At 41.2% G+C, this 24,605-nt stretch overlaps 1 protein-coding gene across 2 annotated transcripts; it reads left to right on the forward strand.

The window, feature by feature from the left end:
- The first annotated feature begins 451 nt into the window (after positions 1-451).
- Positions 452-18,494, forward strand: cxxc5a (CXXC finger protein 5a). 2 transcript variants are annotated; one of them, XM_034550319.1, is made up of 5 exons: positions 471-568; positions 702-759; positions 7,811-7,905; positions 8,009-8,821; positions 17,488-18,400. In XM_034550319.1, the coding sequence occupies exons 4-5, from the start codon at positions 8,027-8,029 to the stop codon at positions 17,527-17,529; spliced, it is 837 nt and encodes a 278-aa protein (XP_034406210.1). In that variant the 5' UTR covers positions 471-568; positions 702-759; positions 7,811-7,905; positions 8,009-8,026; the 3' UTR covers positions 17,530-18,400. The 2 variants fall into 2 exon arrangements, with proteins under 2 accessions (XP_034406209.1, XP_034406210.1); XM_034550318.1 differs by having other exon boundaries at positions 452-568; positions 7,811-8,821; positions 17,488-18,494.
- The last annotated feature ends 6,111 nt before the right edge of the window (positions 18,495-24,605 follow it).

The raw sequence follows: 24,605 nt of genomic DNA on the forward strand, positions 1-24,605 counted from the left end.
ATTGATGGGTGTTTACCCTACCTGCGTTTCTCTTGACAAAGATCACTCCTTAAAACGAGGACAGACAATAACATCAAATATATATATATTTAGACTTAATATGTGTGTATCCTCTAATTATAAAACCCTCAACAAAGAATCGTTCACCCAGTTTATTGTCGCGTAAACTCATTTGCTTACAAAAACCATGCGGATATTTTTTTTTTCCTTATTATTTTGAATACATTGTTTGAATTGACGTGCATTCAGTAATCATTGGGACACAGTGCCGTCATCTTCTATGAGCACTCAGTTTTATTCTGAATCAACACCTCTCCCCCCAGCTGTCCTGAAATCACACTGAACCTCGCGGCCTCTGTTTGTTGTTGCCTCAGCTGAGCTGAAGCGCGCGCGCGCCGCAGAAAAGTCCACTTCGGTTTTTCCGCGAAGCTCCAAAAATCTATGAAATGTGTTTGCATGTTCCTCTCTGCAAGCGGGGATGTAGAGGTGGGATTGCAAGGACCGAGAAAGCTGGGGGAACCCACGCGTTCAGCCTTAGAGAAAGTACGCGTTTCCTGAATAACTGACGGTGAATATTGTTTTTCTTTTTCACATTTGTCATTAACAGGCAGGCACTCTGTATGGTTTTGTTCTCGGAGAATAAGCTTTTTTTTCTGCCCTTTTTTTTTTTTTTTTTTTTTTGTCACCATTCTGCACGGCAGGCTGAGAGACGGACCGCTCGGACTGTGGGAGCCCTCCCCTCTGCTCGGATCTGCTTTGGTAGGTGCAAATAAATTGGGCCCGTGTTTGCAAATATGCAGATACATGGGAGGGGAGGGAGGAGGGGAGCTGATGGGGGATCATACTTTGTTGGAGTCTGCTGAAAGTTGGGGCTGTCATCTTCTTATAGGATCAAGTTATAGCGGGGTGAACCGGGGCTCCTCTGTATATCCTCAAATGTGCGACTGCAGACCGTAAGCTGGTACCGCAGATAGGCTGCCGTGCTCGTAGATTACTGAGTCCAGACAAAAGCCAGCTATTTGGATCCGCTATTACTCCTGAAAGAAGAGAAGAAGAACGGGTTTAAAATTGCCGGGGATAGGTTAACGGTGATTCAGCCATGTAATGGGGATAACGGGGACATTTAACAAGCTGCTGTCAGATTTTTTTCCCCCCAAGAACAATCTCCATTCCTCTTTATTTTAATAAGTCGCCTCCAGATACGGATGGCACGCTGATGCTTTATTGGGAATCAGTTGTTAACGATGCGCACTAAACTTGACGCTTCCAGTTAATGAAGGAAATGATCAACGGGCAGTAGAGTCGCGTCGTGCATTTGACAACAGACGGATCGTCACCCCTCATAGGCGAATTTAAACTTTTATTTAACCCTAAAAACATAACCCAGTCAATAGACACCACAGTGTTCCACTCGCGTCAAGATAGGCGAATATTCCTCGGCTTTTTAAAAAAAAAAATTTATTCCACATGTCATGTTCTTCTTCTTTTTTCTCCGGGCATCATTATAAAGTTCCCAGGTACACACGCTTTCAACGCGTTACGTTGAAATCCCCCCTGCAATGCTCCACCAGCATCGCTGCTCCAAGTGCTCCATATGTTTGCGAATGATTTGAAGTCACAGTATGCACGGCGTGGTTGTTTTTCTCCTCCAACTTTTTGTGTGAATATAGCCTCATTAGGGAGAAGACGCAGCAGGTTATGGACAATGGAGGAAGCCTTGAGCCTTATTATTGTCACCAGGCTTCTTCTTTTTTTTTCTTTTTTTTTTACTTCCTCCATTCGTGCGTCTGCGTGTGTAGGAACGAGCGTGTGTGGGCGCGCGCGTGTGCGCGCGTCAGTCTACAGGAGGTGGGAGGAATAGAAAATGTGTAGCTCCCCGTAAGTACCAACACGAGTCCGCAGACAGCGCGTCTGGACGGCAGGGAGGGGGGGGGGGGGGGGGGGGGGGGGGGGGGGGGGGGGGGGGGGGGGGGGGGGCTGCATCGTGCATCGCCTGACCTAAACCATTAAATATTCTCACGTCTCTGGAGGTGTCAAAGTCAGCTGCTCCACAGTTTGTGGCGGACCAAATGCTTCATAACCCTCCAGGAAATTAGACAATATTTTTTCCCCAACTCTGTTCAAAAGCTGATTCCGTCAGGGATGGAAACTTATTCAAGGGTACTTCAAGGAGGTCCAATCACACGTGATCTGATTTTATTTAGCACGGCCATTTGTTTATTTAATAAAGAACATTTTAATAATTCAGGATTTATTACTAAAAGAAAGTTATATTGAAACTGCCCCAAACTAAATTAATTCACGTGTTTCACTGAACTAATATGTGTAACATCAGGCTAGAGTGGGGATCAATTCAATGTGAGTTGAATATTTAAGTAGCCGCAATAGAAAAACATCCCAGCTTCCTGGTAGTTTTGGGTTATTTTATTTTTCACTTTCACATTTTTGCTCTGAATAAGATTATTGACCTATCTATAAAACAATGGGATATACACACACACTGGCCTCAAGGCTTTCCTCCATTCGTCCCTCAACTATTGATCAAACCTATTGAACTACTGAACCAACCATCAGTCAGTTGTCACTATAGTGTGGACTGACATTTATTTTCTTGGTACACACTTTTAAAGAACTGCTTATATTAAGAAACTGCTTCAAGTTAGGAACTATTACATGCTGAGAGCTGCATGTGAGAGGTATGAGCTGTTCATGCTCATATCATAATGCTAACAACATTCACGCAGCAGCACTGTGGCTGTCATCATTTGTAAAGCTGTGAGTGTACGGTATTATTTACTAAAGTATTCCTTAAGTCATCAATTATTTCACCTCAAAACCTTTTCTAAATCCTCCTCATGAAATTAAGACCTTCTTGGCTTGCGTAGCCTCCCCCAGATTTCACCAATAATTCATCTGACATATTTAATCATGCTTTTGAACGCTTTTACAATGTTTTGACATACTGTGCAGGTGTTATGGCCAGCTTTGCTTCAGGTGTACACAATGTACTGATCATATTTGTGACATAAAAAGAAAGGTTTTTTGAACTGCGTATTTGCTTACTTGCCTTTATTTCCAGTAGATGAGAAGATTGATACCACTCATACAGTATGTTCGTACGCTAATGCGAGGCTACGACCAGCGGTTGGTTAAAAAGAAGTTCCACGTTTTACCGAGGGTCATGGCCCGGAGTCTCCGCTAGTTGCCTGGCAACTGGTCCTGGTCAAGAAATAGTTCAAGAAATAGTTCAGCACATAATAAATGGAAAGTTGTTGTTTTTACCCTTTTGTGCAGATCAAACAAACAGTGTTAGTTAGTGAGCTTCAGCGCTATGGATGAGATTGTGGTACCATCGAACAGAGCCAGGCTAGCTGAACCCCCTCTATCCAGTGTGTATGCTAAGCTAAGCTAAGCTAAGCTAACCGACTCCTGGCTGCAACTTCATATTTAGAGTGCAGACATCGAAACTGGTATTCTCGTCTAACTCTCTGCAAGAAAGAGTATAAATGTATATCCCAAAATATTTCCTTTAATTTGAGGGTCTCAGGTCACTGAAACTAAGCTGTAAGTGCAAATGTATGTAATGCAAACCATTAAATATACATTTATACACAGGTTGGGGGAAAACTATTTTCAGGCAGCGTAGCAAGAAGAAAGTAAGCAGACAGCAAATATAATTTCTTAGAGCATCAGGACAGTATTCTGTCGGTGTGGAACATCTGTATAAAACCACCACATTTCACAATTCTTGATTTCATGAGACTCTTTGCAAAATGTTTTGCATGCTCACTGATGGAAAAGCTACATTGTATGTGGAGCCAGACTCAATTATATGCTATTAGCTGACGTTTTGTTAACCACATTTAAACAAATGCTCAGTTTCTGCAGACCAGCTGTTGATAACGTGTCCACAAAGTGACAAAGTTACTGAGCTGATGTCACTAACAAAACAGGCTGGAATTATTGTCAAGATTTTCCTGAAGTGTTTTTACTGAATGTACGGCAACATATACAATCGCATTAAGAGCGTTGTGTTGTACCTCCTTAGGCCAGTAAATATTTTTCCGGCTCCACTAAAGGACCATTAAGACACGAAGAATTGTCTAGCACTCTGATTTATTTTCCATAAAGTGTAAAAAAAACAGAACAGATTCAGTTTTGTTGATGATGACGATCAAGCCTTAATTTTTTTTTCAAAAAGTCATAATAATACACAGTGCAGTTCTCACTGCAGTTTTTAATCTACCCAAACAAGAGGCCACCAATTATTTTAGTCTTGCTTCGATTGCAGGGTCAGATCATGTGTCTCAGGCCACACCAGTGCCCCACACCACGTCCAGCTGAGCTCATTGGTCAATCCAAGAAAGGCTGCTGGATTGTTTTGATCATTCAGACCATTTTATATCCAGACATTTCTCTCCGTCTCCCAGAAAAAAAGACTCAGAGAAATACCAGATAAAGCTAATATTTACACCTATTTTTATGCTGAGACAGCTCGAGTTGCAAGAAACGTGGCTCTCTTAACATATGACTTCTAATTGCAGCGCTCTTGTCAGAGTTTCACAGAAACCTGAGATGTAAGATTTTAAGAATCACAGCATTAAGTTTGTAACATCACAGGAAATTGAGCAAACATGCTTGAAGGATAAAACAACAGCAATTATCTGGTTTCAGCAGTATGGCATTGACACATTGACAGTAATAGAGACAGTTGTGGTTTAGGAGACGGTTCATATGAGGACATAAATCTCCTCTGTAAATGATGTGGTGAAGGGATCTGATGCTGGAGGTCGAGGAGGCGACCAGCCTAAGACTATATGCCGTGCTCAGGGCTGATGTGAGTGTGACTGATGGGTCAGCAGGATGGAAGGCGTGTCCACAAAACGCAGAGTGAGCGTGAGGCGACCAAGTAGGTGACCATGCCTTCCATTGTTAAACAATGTGCTAGACCAAAGCTACAGATGTCTTGAGTTGCAAACACAACCTGTAAACCAAAAATAAAAATCTGCGTACACATGTTTGTCATTCCAGACTGATTTTGAGGGAGTTTTAGTATTTTGCAGTTTGCCAGGTATCCAAAATGATATTGTGTCGAAATGACACAATGACTATTTATGAAAACAAAGCATAAAACAGTGCACTGAAAAGTGCCTTAAACGTTTTAGTGTTTGTTACACTGATATGTTCAGCTATAATACAAACTTGTGCATACCTAAACTTCACAATCAAATTATTAATAATTATCTGAAGAGACAAAAAAGATTGTGTGACTCACTGTATTACCGTCATACAGCAGGTGTTGCAGGTATTGACATGTCAGCTGTACAAAAAGTATTGTGTAAAATCAAGATCATCAACACTTTGGAAGAACAGCAGTTTTAATACGGCAATTTATATTCGCCTTTTACATTTTTTTTTAAACCAGTGGTGTCGTCAGTAGGTCAGCTGGTAGTTCCCAGCTCAATTATTATGTTACAGCTGATCGTGATATTTTTGAAACTGTTATCATGAGTCTTGGGAGCTCATTTATTTTAGCTATTGATAATGCGCAAGTTCATTAATTATGTAGAAAACCAAAGTCTTTTATCACATTTACTGTATTTAGAGCGTTGATGAAGCTTTTGGATCAGAGCTGGATTTCCTCTCAGGCCATTATTAATCAAGAAATAGTGTTGTTGGCCCCAGATTTACTTAACCTAAATGCACAGCTGCCTTCGAGCTCATTTGAGTCAATGTTACGTTAAAATCTTAATGAAAAATTACCGTTACCAACATCGAAGTATTCATAACTGACGACTAAATACATAATTTCAGGTCCGATATTCAATAATACCACAACAAAAACCTGTGTATCACTCTGATGATTTGCAATGCGGTTCTGCATTCAACCACAACGCAGAGACGCAGATAGTTTGAGATGCCTTCGGGAAACCGGACCCTGGTCAGTGCTGTTAGTGGGAGAAACTGAAACTCTGGGGCTGAGGGGCTGCGGAGCTGGCTCTGGTTCGCTGGCGCCACATCCCCCTGAGCTGGTGAGAATGTGGGGGCTGTGCTCTTGCCTTTGAAGCTTTACCTCCCACTAATTCTGGCCTTCCAATTTCCACACACTGCACAGACACCCCCCCCCCCCCCCCCCCTCCATCCTCTTCCCCTCCCTTTCCCTTTGTTTCCCTTATAAGGACTGGCCCGGCCATTTCCTCAGCTTGTCTGTGGGAGGTGGTATGCTTGTTTGTGAACATGGACAGGTCAGGAGAATAGCGTTGTAGTTTTTCTTTTCTTAGATGAGCAGTCACAGGAATCTTGTGCTAAAAGCCAGCGGACGGATGCATCTCTGTCCAGCGGGGAGTCCCTCGACATTTGTCTGGTGAAACCTCTTCATAAGCCTCACCGCTCCATCTGAGCGCATATTTTACCAACTGATGTTGCTCTACAGGTTTTGTCTTTAAAAGTAATAGAATAAAAAATGATTTCTAGACAATGATAGGAATCATACAACATCTAAAGTGAATGAAAAGAAAATCAACTTCCTTTGGTCTGAACTCAGGCTTTTGGCTGTATTTTCAGCAGTTCCTAGATTGTTGTGTGATAATCCAATAAGGCACACACAGGTATTATTACATATACACTCAGATCAATGAGCAAATGTTAGTCAATAAATGTAACATTCCTAAATGATTAAACTGCAGCCAGGGCACTACAATTTATAGTTGGCCTAAAATAGGGCTTATATGTTTAAAAGGGTCATTATTACTAATAAATACCGTAATTTCAAGACTGACTAACTTCACTTAAAGATGTAAATTAATCTGACAGAAATCACAGTTGTGTTGGCACCTTACACAGACCAACAGATTCAACAGATTGATTGGTCAAAGAGTTCACCAAGATACTATTTCCAAGCAGGTAATAAAGTAACAGATAAAGACAGAGACTTTTCTGAAGGAGAGCTTATGCATCTAATTACAGCAGAAACATATAACTATGTCTAGTTTTGAATATATTAGCGTTAAATGTGACAAATTCCTATTAGTTTGTTATTTTTGTAGTGTACTAAAGCAGTTTATATCCTCAATACAACACAATTAATTTGATTGTATTTGATTGAAATAGTCAGTCAAGGCTCCCAACCTCGTAATTTCTTTCTTTGCCAACCAATCAGAGAAGCTCCAGGGAAGCAGGTGTTGATTTGTAGATTGATGTTTGAAGGATTAGAGGGAGATTACGAGTTTTTAGAATTTCTGTGCTTGAATTTAAATTGAATGTAAATACATCTTTGTCTCTCATCGTCTGGGTTAAATTTCCTAAAACTAATGTCCCTAACTCTTATTGTATCAGAGCACTAAAGACCAGGTAATCTGACAAATTCAAATGCATTTTAGTTTGAGTATTGAGCTCAATTGTTTGTGTAATTTGTAACATTATTACTTTACTGTTTTGTTTCACTCTCACCGCTCCCATGAAGCAGTTCTTTTCAGAGAAAAAGCTCTAAAAACCCTCTGAACGCTACCTGCTCAGCATCAAACAGCAGACAAACAGTTAGAGACTAGCTGGTGAACATAGTGGAGCATTTTGCAGATAAATAGCAAGTTGCCAGAAACACTAAATGAATGCTAATGTTGCTCATTGACTGCTGGATGTGTCAATAACTGATTGCTCACAAGTTCACCATTTTGACCCTAAAGGTGATGTTCTTCTTTTCAGAATTTCCCCCAAGTTGACATCAATGGAAAATGTATCTCTTGAGTATCTCAGTGTTTTGGTGAAGTGATCATTGATGAGTAATATACCTCTCTTCTCTCCCTATGTAAAGTTTCCAGACGGCCCATGGAACGACGTGCATGAGGGCTGAGCTGTAGTGCGGGCAGAAGGCCTGCCTGTTATCGGCTGGCGGATTGGTCCATTGAGGTGAGGCACCACTCTCAACTGGGCTCAGAACGAACCGAGACAAGGCCTTTGCTCCCCCTCCTCGCTCACCCATTCCCCCTTTCCACCCTCACCCCCAACCCAGGCACGCACGCTCTGGACCATGTCTAGCGGGCTGTCGGCGGGGGGCCGGACAGAGGACCAGGAGCGGAATAGCTGCAAACAGGACTCTCCTGTTATAGAGCGCAGGAACCGCAGTGGCATCCTCAGTGAGCCCCTCAGTAAGAGCCTTAAGAAGTCCCGTACCCTCTCCCAGTATACAGCAGTCTCCTCTGCCACCAGCAATGGACACAAGGACAATAGTGAGACCAAGAGCCACTCGGCCAAGCCTCAGCCACCCCCGCTGCCTCAGCCCACTGTCTCCGCACTGACAGCAGCCAAGTTGGACCGGACCCTAGAACAGGTTCTGGAGGGACAGAATGGCCTGCTGCACTTTGCTCAGGCAGCAGCATTGTTAAAGCGGGCCGGTATGGAGCACATGCTCCTGCCTGGGGGCATGGGAATGGGAGTTGGCAGTGGAGATGCGGGCTCGGGGGCTAGCGACTTGGAGGGTACGTCTGTCACGGACGCCGTAGGTGGTCCTGCCGACTTCCCATATGGAGTAGGGGGTGGGTTCCCCTTCAACCCGGGGCTTTTCATCATGACGCCGGCTGGAGTGTTTCTGGCGGACAGCGCGCTACACATGGCCGGCCTGGCCGAGTACCCGGCGCAGAGCGAGCTGGCCTCTGCTATCAACTCCGGCAAAAAGAAGCGAAAACGTTGCGGCATGTGCCCACCTTGCCGACGGCGGATTAACTGCGACCAATGCAGCAGCTGCCGGAATCGCAAAACAGGCCACCAGATCTGCAAGTTTCGCAAATGTGAGGAACTGAAGAAGAAACCCTCTGCTGCTCTGGAGGTAAGTGTGTGTGCATTGTGGGCTGTTCTTTTATGGGGTCAGATCAGTCTCAATAATTGCAAATGCACACAGACAGACTTACAAATGCAAACACAAAGATTTACAAATGCGCACAGAACAATTTACAAATATGTTTGATTTACAAATGCACACAGAAGGATTTACTGTAAATCCTTCTGTGTGCATTTGTAAATCAAACACATTTGTAAATTGTTCTGTGTGCATTTGCAATTATTGAGACTGATCTGACCCCATATTCTTTAGGGTTCCCCAAAAAATAAGCCTAGAAGGTTTTGATCCAAAGAGTTACTACAGAGCTTCAATGCAGTCACAAAAATGTAAAAAAACATTTGGGTGCAGTAACCCGAAGCGAGAAACCAGAGAAATAAATCGATCTCAGGGAAGATCTGGACAATTCTAGAGTGATCTGAAAACAGCACAAACTAATTTCAGCTTCACATCACAAAGAAGATCTTCTGAATTTGTACCTGTGTTGTTCCCCTTTAAGGGAAATAGTACAGGGGTTTTTTTGGTAGGGAGATGACTCCACAAGCTGGGGAATGACAGGTGGTGAGGAGTGTGGTGGGTAAGTGCAGGGTAAGCATGCACCATGGGGGGTCTTTAATCCGTCCACCATAACCACACAATCACCCTGCACACATATTTCAATTGGAAGGCTAATTCAAGTTTACACAATGCTGTCCCCCCAGTGGAGAAATGTTCTGTTCGGTCACATGAACATCCTCGTTGTGCATATGTTGCAATTTTAAAGGAAAAATACGCATATGTGGAGGCGGAGTGGCAGTCATTGTGAATATGTGTACAGTATGTGTTTGTGTGTGAGTGTACATGCGTGGGTATGTCTGTATGTGAGTGCATGTAACAAGGTCCATCTGGCCACAGAGCTGTCATCTGGAGCACCAGGTGTCAGTGTGGCACATACACCCCCCCGCCCCTCACCCCCCCCATCCCCTCGTTTTTGCTGCCGCTGTCCTTCTCTCCGGTGACACTCCTGCTCATCTAAATGGTCCTCCAAACTTCCTGTCTGTTGCCTCCATCACACTCAGTGGCCTAACTGATCCAGGCTGTGATGACAGAACGACCAATCATGAAATCAATTTCAGCAGATGTTCCATCTCAAAGGAAATAAACTTTTGTGATCAATGGATAATAGTGTCACTTTGGCATTACGTAATAAATTGATAACGTAGTGCGCACGTGAAACAGTGGAGAGGCCTCTGGTCTAATTGGCACAAACTGGATCCGTGCTTCAAACTGCTAATGGCTTTACTTCTTTCTCTTCCTGATGTTGATCGAGGGTGACAGCTTGGCCTCTTGTTTGTGGGCTGAACGTTGGTTGTTCAATCGCCATGTGCCGACTTTCGGCCATCCACAGTGAATTGCTCCTCAAAGGAGATGGTTTGGTTAACGGAGGATTTTGAGTGACACAAAAATGATGTCATTTTCAATGTAAAATTAGCCTGGTTTAGCTCAGTTAATAGACATTAATGGAGCCTTAAGTTCCACCGGACAATTCCAAGTTTTTAGCTCAAATTCTACTTTCCACTAAGGGCTTAGGGGCCTTAGGGCTTAGGGCTTACCTCAACATGATAAAAACAACTATACATATTCAGATGTTTGTGCACACATAGGAGGTTTGAATTAATATTTGTTGCAGGTATTAGCTTATTTGCTACAGATCATATGATAAGTAGCCTACATATCATTTACAGACCCTTATTTTGAAAATAAATATTTGTGTTTGCAAATAGTTTAAATTTGCGTGTCCTCCCAAGAAAAAAAACATAATGAGATTTTTCTTAAAATGTCCAAAAACAACCTATTTCAATTCAAGAGACAAAGCTCTCTAGTGGTCGTAAGAACTCTGACTCTGCAAAAGCAGGGGACTTTATTCTAGAGTTGGCGTAGGGAGGAGGCCTTGAGTGGTTGGTTAACAAAACGTTGAACTTCAACACAGGATTTCCTACCGCCAGTCAGCCTTTTCTTTGACCACGACCAGAACCTTTTTCCCAGTTTTTAACAAAATTATTATTTTTGTAACCATGACAACGTAGGGTCCTTAACTTTTAATGAATTAGTAACTTAAACTCGAACCACAATGTTTTCCTTTGTATGTCTAAACCTGTTCAAATTCGACATCCCTGCAGCACTCTGTTAATGCTCTTTACTAATAACCATTGTCATATCATAAAACTTGTTTTGGGGTCAGCTGTAGCTCATGGGGATGAGTGTTCGTCCCGTAACCAAGGTACCCGGTTCGATCCCCGCTCTCCCCATAGCAAGACACTGAACCCCCAGTTGCTCCCCGGGCGCTTCACTGTAGCCCATTGCTCCTTATTAACTAAGGATGGGTCAAATGCAGAGAAGAATTTCCCCACGGGGATAAACAAAAGTGTACATTTTCTTTCTATTTTCTTTCGTAATTTGTAGCACTTGTTGGCTTGTGTTGTAGTTAGTGAAGATCCTTTCTGGTAAATGTATCTGAATTATGTTGTGGTTGAGTTATAATAATTTGTACTTTGACTTTTTGCTTTAAAAAATAGCAAACAAACAAAGAGAACATGGTTTGTATAAGTCAAAACATTGAAGAACCGTGGCATGGTCCATTTGACTGTGCAAAGTTGAAGCTTTCGTATGCTGGTCATTAAAGGCAAATGTGACTGTGAAAAAGCTAACTTTCACAAATTGAGAATCAAACTGATGAGTCTGAATAGCAGCATGTTGTTTTTCACTTTTCTATTGTTCATTTGCAAATTAATGAGAGGCTTCATTTGTCTCCGTTGATGATTCACCAAATGTGTCAGCTCGCTATGTAGGTGGTACGACTCAATGTCTGAAACAGAAAAGAATTTAATTCCAATTTATGATTTGCAATTGATGTTGTCATGGCAGTTAGCCCAATACCAGTCATTCACACCAGTGATGCCAAACCCAAGGGGCCTTGAATATTCATGAGTGTTGATGTTGATATAGGTCATCATGCTGCTTGAAACATCAGTCTGCCATTGCTGTCAGTAGCCACCTCATATAAAAGAAACTCCAGGGTATCATAAACCTGCCAAGCCTCCAATTATAATAGCAGGTTGATCATTGGCTTTAGTAATCGTATGTACTGTAATTACCTTCCGCACATTTTATACTCCTGACATCTGGAAGTACGTACTACTAACCACTTTATTTATTGCGTCTGTCAAGCAATTTCCCTTTTCTTTTCAGATCAGAAACAAGAAGGCCAATCTCTGCATGCAACGCGACAATATCAGACAAGTGAATATTGTTAAAGGATAATGTATATGTTATTAAAAGTGTGTGTTTGTTGTGCTGGCAACACTACTCTATTACATCATTCCTGATGGTGGCTGCACAAAATCACTGTCATTTTAAAACATTATCAAAAAAACACTTTCAGACTGAAACATTGTCTGAAGCAGTCCATCAAATGTCCACAAGAGGTTTTAATATTTTTCACGTGGCCAAAAAGTTACACTAAAGCTAGTGTGTTCATCACATAGATATAGGATAGATATTTGGATTGTCAGGGTCATTAATTCCCTGAACATGAGGCACATTGAAGAAATGTGACATTACATGGACAGAGATGCAGTGCTGTACTTTAGAGAGCTACACATGTGTGCATTGCTACAAACATACTGAATGTCTCAGACATGAGATTGCCGTAGAAAAAGGCAAGACACATTTGTGCCAAAGTGAGAATCAAACCATAACCTCAACCACCGGACAACCCACAGCATGAAATACAATCTTTGTGACAAGGTAATCTCAGTAATATTCTGCTGATGGTCTTGGTCGTGTTCCTGGTACATGGACATCTTTGCAATATGTTTTGACAGAGTAAACTTTGTACTTTTAGAATGATAAAGTGACTTAACCTGTGTGTGTTGCAAAACAATTCACACATGTAAAATAGACCTGCATAGTACATAGCGTATACAACATAATGAGACTCTCATTCAATCAGGAAACCATCGCAGAGTTCTGTAACCTGCTAACTCTTTGCCCCAAACTTGATTTTTTACAGTATCAACTTTGCTCTGACAGCAGTACAACATTTTCAATTTTGCCTGCTTTTTATTTGTTCTCATGCACTCACACATTACCCATTAGTAGTCTAGAAGTTGTCTCTAATGGCTTTGTTATTAAGTCAACAGCTCTTGTTCAGCAGGTGATTAGATCAGAGATTATGGCCTGGGCCGCACCGTCAGCGAGCGTGATGTCGTCAGTACAAGCTAAATGTCAGAGGAGTTTCATGGAGGAAGTGCTGTGTCAGGACAGAGCAGAGCATCAGCAGTAAATCCTAAATGTCAATAATGAGTAGACGTAATATTATCAATCATGGTATATATTTGTCTGCCTCTTTAAGAGAAGTTCTATCTTCCCCTTAATGCATATTCAGGGCGACTGGCAGCACCTGTGTCAGAAGAGAAGCTCGTCCTGGCTTTCGGAGGGAACTGCAGTGAGCATCAGCTGTGGCTGAAACAGCCCGAGTGTCACATTCCCTTCCAATCAAAGATAGAGCGGCGCATCCCGTCTGCTGTGGCTGTTATACTCGCCGTGCAATCTCTAAAGAGGCATGACGTCTTATTTAACATGTGTCTTGCGGTCAATTTGTCAGACTGCTTTGAGTGAGCGCACAACTTTGGCTCTGTTTTGCTGCATTAGCATGGAGGGTTATATTTGTGTGTTTGCACGAGCCCGTGAGAGTTTACGCGCCGGTACACAAGTGCAGTCCGAAAGCAGCAGTGTGCTTATTTTGAGGGTGTTGACGGTTTCCATTGAAAGCTCACGGCAGCTCAAAGAGGAGCGTAAAAAATTGGCAAGTGAGGGGGAGTTAGCATGCTGAGGCCTTTGCCACCTCATAGCTCACTGGCTGAAGATGTCTGGATGTATTCTGGGAATGCTACATTTGAGAGAAATAAGTGGGAGGGCAGTTCCTTTAACGCTCAATGTACGAATACCCTCCAGTGGTGTCAGTCTCAGCGATGCTGTTCATGTAATGTATCTTGTCTTTACTTGTATGCCACTGTACGTTGAGGATGTACTGTAACGGTGGGTGTGTTGCATTTGAGAATAGATAAGACAGGAGCTGAGCTTTTGCCATTTTTTACTAATACAGTTATATATTTAGAAAGAAATTCATTGGTTGTGTCCAAGACTTGTCATCAGACGCAGCTAATACCCAAACATACTATTGTTTTCCATTGAGGGCCACTTTGCCAGTGTCAGATGTTGATATGGGAGTAGCGTATTCCCTCATGGTCTTTCCTGCCTCCCAGACACAGTACACCAGACAGTCAGGACAGAAGAGGCTCATGCAAACTGACAGGCACGCAGACTGACACCGAGACACATGGATGTGTGGGCAAGTTGCTGGGCAGACAGAGGGCCACGTTGGAGTGGACAGAGGAGGCCAAGCAAGACTGACAGAGAGAGAGGGAGAAATAGGTGGTGTTGGACTGTAGACTGCCTCTGGATTACAATGCATGAAAGCTGCAGTTGGTGACATCAATACAAATTATTTATTCTCCGATTTGCTCAAACTGTCGCCATATCCTGACAGCAGTGCAGGAAACAGATAAACTGTGAAAAAAAATCTGGTTCCTTTGCCTTTAGTGCTCCTAATGGCGCTTTCAAGCCTGGAGAAAAACGTCCAATCAGACCAATCTGACGCAGCTGTCAATCACTGCTCGCTGATCAAACTGTCAGACTCGGCTGCCCTTATCAAATATAAATCACAATTCTGTAATTCTTGTAATTTGTAATATTTTATTCAGATATATATGTTTGAAGTTTTAACTAACATACCCAGATTTATTTTGACCTATGATTGCAGGGCATGAGTATCGAGGGATAGCAGGAGAGATCTGGATCATTAGCTTTACTGTTTATTAAACAACAAAAATTGATTGCCTACTATTTTGAAAATCAATCGTTTCAGTATTTTCAAATGTTTTATTTATAAATTTTTTTCTTTGTCACACCAGCCAATAAACTGAAGACTCTGTGGCTATATTTTTTACTTTTTTTACTTTTAAATAAAAAATATTTCTTCATAGACATGTTTAATTGACAAAATACAGGATTCATGGGTTGAACTAATGGATCAAAGTGTTTGTTAATCACCTGCTGACAAGATGTATTGGTCAAGTGAAAGAAATCCTATCAACGCATATCTTGATTAACTTCTGGAAGGGAGAGCAGGTTCAGGAAAATAATGCTTCACCTCTCCAGTCAGACAAACAGTGTTTGTTTATGACATCTGGAGGTAATTTGTGTTCTGATTCAGATGCTTTAAAGGTTCTTTTACTTTTCTGCTCCTTGTGAGCGGCGGACAGTGATACATCCTACATGTCCTAATGCACGTGGAGGTGCTTTGCATCGGCAGTTAGTCTTCTGCTTTTGTTGTATGCTACACACAAATTATTTATTTCTGCCATGCTAAGACAAATGTGCTCGCCTTGTTTGAAAAAACAACAACACATCCATCGATTTTAGTGATTGGCCACTTTACACCCACAGATTCCATCCGTTTGAACCTGTGCAATCAGTGTTGTTGAAGAGAAGCTTTTTCTATTCCTGAACCGCTGCCATTTTTTCCGTTGATTGCTCATGTTTGATAATGAGGAAAAACAGCATTTTCAGTCCAAGCGAGCGGATGTGTTGTTTTTCTTCCCACGCGTTATGTCATGGTCAGTCCGGCCTTTACCAGGCTTTTGACATCTGCGGCAGCGCCAGATGTTGCTGCCCTCTGACTGCCTTCTTAACAGCTGAGCAGCGCTCTGCAAAGGTCATCACAGAGATGGATGGCGGGCCGAGAAACTTAACACACAGAACATAAAATAATATTGCCAATATGTTAGCTGTTAACCTCCAGGTTTTTGGTTCCTATTAATATTCATGTGAGCCAAAAAGAATTACCTTAATATGTCCGCTGCATATTTGAGAGATTGAACTGGCATATATGGGCTATGAACAGCACTGTGGCATTCAGTGTCTCTGCTGTCAGATTATTACTGATTGAGTTAATTTAACAAATACAGCACAGTGTGGGCTATATTTGGCTGAGATCACCAGAGTAATTACCTTTGTTTGAAGTATTTTTCCCAGAGTGAAAATGTTTCATTTTTGTAACCCAGCTGGAGTTAACTTTCAAAATGAAAGTGAATGAAACCTGTGGAGTACGAACCCCGCTGTCACTCAGTTTCGTGTCCAGATATGAACAATAGCATTCAAAAGACCGCTGGTTCACTGTTTAACTGGGCCTGAAAAGTAATTAGGGCTACAAAATAACTTCTCTGAACTAATGGCGCACCGCTGATTATATTGAGGTTACATATTATTGGTATTGCATTATGAATTGAAACGTTTAATTTTCTTCTTTAATCTTGCCATACATCCTCTGTTTACCTTTTCCACTAGAAAGGTGTGATTGTCTGCATGGGTGTGTGTATCTCACAGTATGTATGGTTCCATAGTAAACCCTCTGCTGTAGAGTACCGGTGGAAAAGTGAATCAGAATCCATCGCGTATGAGAATTTTAGTTTGACAGTCTCACTGTTTGGTGTGATTTCGGGGGTGTATTGTGAGTGTCGGTTAACGTGTCACTGTGTGTGGAGGTGTGTGACTGTACTTGAATACATATTGGTTCGGTGTGAGAGTGTGTGTGGGTGCATAAATGTTTGCCGAGCTCCTACTGCCTCGCTCCAGGCAGAGCTGGCTAACGGAAGAATCCGTGCTGCAGAATCGAGTTGCACTTAGCAGGACGCCAGCCGCGCTGCAGCTCCGGGGGCCGCAAGCGTCTCTCTATCTCCTGATTGGCAGGCCGCTGCTGAGCCCTGCAGCTGCATGCACGTGTGCCACTCCTCGGTGCAATCAGAGGCACAGATAACCAAAGTGAGAGAAGAGTGAGGGACGGAGAGCGGTGGTGTGGGAGAGCGACGTGTGTGGTGGCTAAATAATAAATGTGGCATATCGGGTTTTGTGTGAAGCCAGGACTGAAGCACGTTCCTGTGGTGGTGCTGAGGCGAGAGGGGGGCAGCTGTTGGGCCAGACGATGCAGGATGTCGACATTTCACACACACACACACACACACACACACGACTCATCCAGGGAGAAAGAGAGGATGAGTTGTTGGACATTCATAATTTAAGTCATTTGTCAACTAAAAAAGCTAAACATTCTCTGGTTCCACCTTCTTAAGTCTGAAGATGTTGTGCTTTTGTCTGTTATTGCATATTCAATGTCTTTGGGCAGTTGCTTGGACAAAACAAGCAATTTAAAGACTCTGATAACTTTAGATTTGTATTTATTTTCTACATAGAAAAAAGAAAAGATAAACAATAGCCGATAGATTAATCGATAATGACAATAATCATTAGTTGCAACCGGACTACAATGGGACTACAATCTAAATTTCGTTGTGCAACCTCCTTGTAGGAGGGCAACATCATTAAAGGCCTCTCTGTCAAGGTGTGAGGATATTATAGCTTCTCAGTAAAGTAGTAGATTCTGGATTATATATGCAAACACTTGTAAAAAATGTGCGGTTTTTTATTAACCACTCCAACCTGCTGTTCTCTCTCCCTTCCCCTCCTCTCCCCTCCTTGTCTTCTGTTTCTCCATGAAGGTGATGCTCCCTACAGGAGCGGCGTTCCGGTGGTTCCAGTAGGACTCCTCCTCCACTCCCTACCCAAAGCTCTGCCATCAAGTGCAATGCCAACTCCTGGATTGTCTCCAGAACAGACACTGGCTAATAAACAAACAAGCAACAAATAAAATTATAGAAATAAAAAAATCAAGAAAAAAAAAAGAAAAAACAAAAAAAATCAATCGGGTAATGGATGCACCTACTTATTCCTTGAACCAAAAATGAAGCGTAAAGAAAAGCATCTATGGCAACTTTCATTCCCTTTTCTATGTTTCCATTTTGGTACCTTTTGTCCTTTTTCCAGCAGGTTTTTTTCTGTCGCTTAAACATGGAACTGTTCATTGCCAGAAACAGAAATGATGGACTGAGTGTGGACAATCAACTAATTTCTGTGTTTGGTGTTAATGTTGTTCATGTGTGGAAAGATACAGTACTTGTGTAGAGAATGTAAATTTACAGCTATATTTCAAAACTAGTGGCTAATGGCAAACATTATTGTAATTCTTCACCATTATTTTACTCTTTGTTGAAGAGTCTAGTTTTCAGACGGATCGGTGGTTGTCTTTGAAAGACAAAGGAACTGTTTCAAATTGTGACGCTGTTGATTTGGGATTTAAACTAAACTGAAAAAGTCATGTTATCGGGCCACTACAGTAGTCTGTATAGTCTCCTCAATCAGCCCTCTTGTGCATTTCCAAACTTTTCCTTTAGATACTGGCAGCCTTATGTTACTGTGGCCCTACTGAGCATGTGCCAATACTGCTCAGGGCAATAGCACTAAGAGACAGCACTTGCTCTGAGTCTACCCTACTGAACGCACTGAGACAAGATTCATTTTTTTTATTTGCTATATTTTCATGATTTTGTTCTGTTGCTGGGTAGCTACAGCTTTTTTGAAATAACCAATCTTTGTATTTGTTTAGAAAATTCGACTGGTTTTGTGAATAAAAAGGAATGCATGTATTTGTGTCAAAATTTACAATTCTGATGTTTGTCTACTTGTCTATTTGCATGTTTAAAAAAAAAAAAAGTATTCCATTTTCTTTAATAATTGGATGGTGTTCGGAAATTCTTAAAGATTCTGACGTGAGCAGAATTCATTAGAAAGTAAATCAGGCGGTGGTATGGATCACCATGATATCTCTCTCACGGCCTGTGTAATATCTTCCTAGTAGAATGACTGATGGAGCCTTGCTGTGCTAAAATGTAACCACAATTATTTAAAAGAAGTTTGAATAAGAACCATTTTGATTGCAGCGTTTCTTCAAATATCTTTTTTTTCAGATTCTTTTTACTCTTCTCTAAGATCTTAGTGACATTTAACGTACTCCGTAACATTTTGAGTCAGAAAATCATTAATAGTCACGGATTAATGATGGTAAGTATTGGCCATCCAGAAGAATCCTTGATAATGTGTCTAGCTGTGTTTAGGATGGAATGTCTTATGCATACGTGAAGTGGAGTTTGGATAAAGACATAGATAAGTGAGAGTAGGGCTGATTTAAAACCTTTAAAAAAACATGGGTCTGTAATTACTGATTCTAATGCCTCAGGTCTGTGACATGAGAGTGAATTTCCATTTCCTGCTAAGTGAGAATTTTTATTTCACAGCTCCACAGTCACTCCTTCATATCCAGGTGGGGAAGTAGATGCAGATTTCTGCCGTAGCCATAGTGCTGAGTGTTTTTAATTAGTGGATATACACGGTAGAAGGCCCAGTATGGGCTTGTGTACGAGCTCGTGATCAGCTTGGCGAGCGGAGGGTTGGCGAGTGTAGCTATATTCCCAGCCCCCCCCCCCCCCCCTGTGACAGTGCTGGGCTAGTGCCATCGCCATGGCGATGGGGGGAGTGTGTGTGTGAGTGTGTGTGTCTGGGGTGGTGTGGGGTATGTGTGTGGGGGGGAGGGGATGGTGGTGGTGGTGGTGGGGGGGGGGGGGGGGGGGTGATGGCTGAGGTCTTTCATTATTAATGTGCACCGCGGCGTCCTTACCTCCTCTGAGCCCGCACAGCTCACTGCCTGACCTGCCATCCAAGGGAGAGGGAGTGGGGAGGGGGGACCGAGGAGGCAGAGATAAAGAAAGAGAAGTGAGCCAGAGAGAAAGAAAGAGACAGCACAACTAATGCGTAGTGTGGAAGCACACGACTGGAAAGTAGGAATTCATTCAAGTACTTTTAATTTCACACTTACACCTGAGGCGGAAAAAGAAGAGATTAAGATTTTTCAGTTTGGGGCGTGGTTGCAGGTGACTGTGGCTCCTGCCTGCTGAGGTGTAACAGCCCAGGGGCCGGGGGACGAGAGTGTGGGGGGGGGGGGCGACGAGGGGTCAGGTGGTGGTTGTGGTTGTCTACATGCAGAGGGGTGCACGGCTTGGTGAGCAGGCCTGTCACACTGGGAAAATCCTGGAATCTTATCACCGCCTCACAGACTCTGAGCCGCACTGATCTACTCACCCTCATTGCCAGCAGACATGCCCTTCCCCCATCCAAATGCCCCTGCACAGGCTGGCCCCTTCTCGGCTCGCTCGCCACCTTCCTCGAACGAGAGATAGCAGGAACTGATGCAGTCCAATTGTTGAGGTGGGAAGAATGTTGCTTGTAAAATGCAGCTAACGGGAAGAACAAACACAAGCTTTGCAAGTGAGTACACAGGCCAGAGTGCTGAGCAGTGACCCCCTTTTTTTTTACTGAACGACCATGAAGTCACAGTGAGGAACACGATGTGCTATATGTGAATATCAGAGAAAGAGTTAAAGTTGTTTTTAAGCATATTCTTACAAAACAACATTGTCACGAGGGTTTAGATCTTTTGGATATTTAATTTATTTGTATGGGTAAAGACTATAACGTATGATGTCCCATTAGTATGAATATAATGTGATCCGAAACAGTTTGTCTCATTAGGGTTCACATAATTTCTCTCTGTCACTCCAAATGTTCTGCAAAGAAGTTACAGCAGCAAAGACAAATGTCATACATGATGTAACTATGTTAAAATATGTATTTTCCACTGTGCATTATAGTCTGCAACTTTTTTATTTTGGACTGGTTAATAGTTTTAAAAATGGTTCTCATTTATCCAGAAAAATACTTTAAGTTATCTGATTGCTCAAAGATGTACTCCTGTTCATTCTCGTCAAGAAAATATAGCAGCAGGTTATTTTAATATTTTATTTTTCAGTAACATAAATATGATAAATTAACTTGAACTGCTCTTGTATTAAGTAACTTACGGTATGGCATCATCTATGACGCTATCAATGATGCAGATTGCGACAGTATTTAGTAGTAAAAAGGTGCTATGTGGACATTATTGATAATACATGTCTTATCTTTCACATAAATGTTGAGGTAGTTTACATGTCATTAAAAAAACACTGAGCCATGAAATCAATGCAGCCAATACTCCTGATGAGTATTGATCTTTTTAAATTGGTGCAATCTCTATTCAATTGATCTGATAACTGCGTATAAAGAACTCGGATGACACAGATGAATTTTGCACAATGTTGCTTAAATTACTAAAAACAACAACAGCTATAGTGACATTAATGTGATACAGACTCAAAGTATCAACAGTGTGTTATGAGAAAGCTAAAGAATTTACAAGCGGCCATCTTTGATCTGCCACAATAAGGAGAGATGTCCGTTGTGTGGGAAACTTGTCACATGCTGTAGGATGTAAACAAACAACAGCTCTCCTTTGTGTCACAAGGCCCATCAGTATATTCATAACAACAAAGTGGAATGAATTGAAGCTGTACGCGATACAAATGTGGTTTGTATTTCGTCAACCTTCTTCAGTAAAAATGACAGTTTTTAGGTTGGGACAAGTTATTGTGGTTAAGTTTTTGGTATATATTGAGTCTGGTTACACTTACTTAACCCTAACTACCCTGAGTGAAGTAATATAACACACAGTGTTGTACATATATGATTTCAGAACTTCCCAGTGAGATCAGGCTTCTCATTGAGTTGAAAGTATTAAATAACAAAGGATAAAAAACACCATGGGTATGATTGAATACAATGTTTACACTCTCAACCACCAGCACTGCGGCCCGCCCACACACACACACACACACACACACACACACACACACACACACACACACACACACACACACACACACACACACACACACACACACACACATGTGTATTTGGAGAGAAGATTACTTTCAGCTGTTAGCATATTACAACAATGATGTGTTGATTTCACCCGTTTATGATAAACACACAACTGTCACCTGCACAAACACATTGTGTTCAGCATGCTTTCAAATAGTAGCATTAAGTTGACACTTAGCTAACACAGGCTTATTGTGGCTCTGCTGTTTCAAGAAACCATCTGTGTCTTAGTTTCATTTAAATATTTCAGTTGTGAGAGCATCTCTTAACTGCCATGATAGTAACACCCATCTGTACTTTAAGGAAATGCTTAATTTAATCTAAAAAGTACAAAGTACTTACAGCTGCAGAGGAAATCAATAATATGAAAGTCAACATAATGTCTAAATGCTCCCTTGATGAGTACACAATAGGCTATATCTAAAAACATATTGGAGTTACAAGTTTCTCAAAAGCTTTCATTTGGTAACCTGTTGTACAGTTTTGACCTGAAGCACTGAACAGATGGAATACAGGTACAGGCTTTTTATGGGTATTTTTGCTGAAACAACATTAAAACGAACGTTTGAGTATTTCTAACTTCTGGTACTAAGTGGTGACTATTAACTGTAAAAAAGGAAAACATGCTGAGCTCTCAATGCTTTTTGTTCTGTTGACATCATTATATTAAAAGCCGGTGCTGTGAGGAGCTGTGAGACAACTTTCTGTTCAAACTTAATTGGAGTGCATATTCCATATGAACAATTCAGAACATGAACGGTTCTTCAGAACATGAATGGGTTCTTTAGAATGTTCTTCAGAACATGAACGGTTGAACGGGTTCTTTAGAATGTTCTTCAGAACATGAACAGTTGAACGGGTTCTTTAGAATGTTCTTCAGAACATGAACGGTTGAACGGGTTCTTTAGAATGTTCTTCAGAACATGAACAGTTTTGATGTGCGTAGAGAGTCATAGTTGATGTGCGTAGAGAGTCATAGTCAATGTAACTAGAGAGTCATAGTTGATGTGCGTAGAGAGTCATAGTCAATGTAACTAGAGAGTCATAGTTGATGTGCGTAGAGAGTCATAGTTGATGTGCGTAGAGAGTCATAGTCAATGTAACTAGAGAGTCATAGTTGATGTGCGTAGAGAGTCATAGTCAATGTAACTAGAGAGTCATAGTTGATGTGCGTAGAGAGTCATAGTAAATGTAAGTAGAGAGTCATAGTTGATGTGCGTAGAGAGTCATAGTCAATGTAAGTAGTGAGTCATAGTCAATGTAAGTAGAGTCATAGTCAATGTAAGTAGTGAGTCATAGTCAATGTAAGTAGTGAGTCATAGTCAATGTAAGTAGAGTCATAGTTGATGTTTGTAGAGAGTCATAGTTGAAGTATGTAGAGAGTCATAGTTAATGTGCGTAGAGAGTCATAGTAAATGTGCGTAGAGAGTCATAGTTGATGTGCAGATGTGTGATCTTAAAAGGTATTTTCATTATTACATTTGTGATTTCATTGTGATTTGATAGTTGGTGACCATATGAGAGGGATGAGTGAAATTCGGGACAGGGGAGTTGGGGATGAGCATGCAGCAACACTGAAACATAAGAAAAGTCAATATTCAATACTAAAATGTATTATTTTTGTTCATGAACATGGAGTCATAAGAAGAAAAAAAATGCAAAGACTGTGTTATGTAACATTGTAAATGTTCTTATTAATGTCCTTTTTGGCTTGATGATCATTCAGGGAAATGTTTTGCACTTTCAGTGTCCTCGTTTCAAAGTGAACAGGTTTTTTGAAGGGGTATTTAGTTAGATTTCTGATACAAGGTGTGGTGTTAACAAGATACTACACAAATATGTCATCACTGCAGCACTCTTTAGTTGTTTATCAATTTATCAAAACTGCTATGAAACCATAATTCAAAGGCTACAGTGCCAAGCACAAAGATCTGCATACATAGGGTATAATAAATCAAAACTCGAGTTTAGTCAAATTTTGGGGATTCTGGAACTGCTCATTTGGTTGACCTCCAGTTAATCACTCAGCGACCTTTACGTTTGTTCATGCCGTTTCTTTGTAACACAACATATTCATGTAATATTTTGATATTTAAGACCTGGCTTTTCTTATAAGATAAAAACTAAAAAGTATTTTAATATATTATTGATAATCAGCAGTGCTTTAGGGATGTCTACGGGCATGTTCATCAGAAAGAAAATTACAGAGGATCAGCACAGTTTACAAGTGACCTTGCTCAGGGGGAGCTTCAAGCCATTGTGCTTTACGTGTGTCACACACCTAGTAAAATGCAAATTAAACTGTATTTAAACATCTGATGCAATCACATTGCTTCTCTGGTCAATAACCAATGTTTACCAATTATCTTGCAATGTCTAGTGAGGAGAAGCTTTTATATAACATTATCAATAACATTGTGTGATCATTTTAGTACATACACGATCCATTACAATATGCATCTTAACTCATAAAATATATTAAAATTACTTTTTAAATTCATAATACACTTGACCTTTAAGCACCTGAAGTAATTCTGAACTGAAGTCACACCGCCTCGGTTTAAATAGCTGTTATAATGTGCATTTGTTTGCATGCTTGGGCAGACTGAGATTATTACAAGAGCCATTAAGTCAGAGCCTGTGCTAAAACTATAAGTACGCCTCAATAAGTCATTTTCAACCTCTCAAATGTTGATGTTTTCTATTTTTTGTTATTCTCTGCTAAACATTAATTTAGTTATCCTAAAAGGCAAAAATGTGATGTTAATATAAGGTTGTTTTTCCCCCCGCTCACTGATTTGTTATTCAATGTATACAGAAACCTCAGAATTCCCCATGCAATTATATATTAGAAAATACAAGACCCATGGTTCAATTAAGAAGCAAAGATCCATACTTTATGGAAGCGCCATTGAGTGTGCAAAAGGGAATGGTTTAAGTGTAGCCAGATTAATATACACACACCATA

The sequence above is a fragment of the Cyclopterus lumpus genome, chromosome 14 (assembly GCF_009769545.1).
Source record: "Cyclopterus lumpus isolate fCycLum1 chromosome 14, fCycLum1.pri, whole genome shotgun sequence".
Lineage (NCBI taxonomy): Eukaryota > Metazoa > Chordata > Actinopteri > Perciformes > Cyclopteridae > Cyclopterus > Cyclopterus lumpus.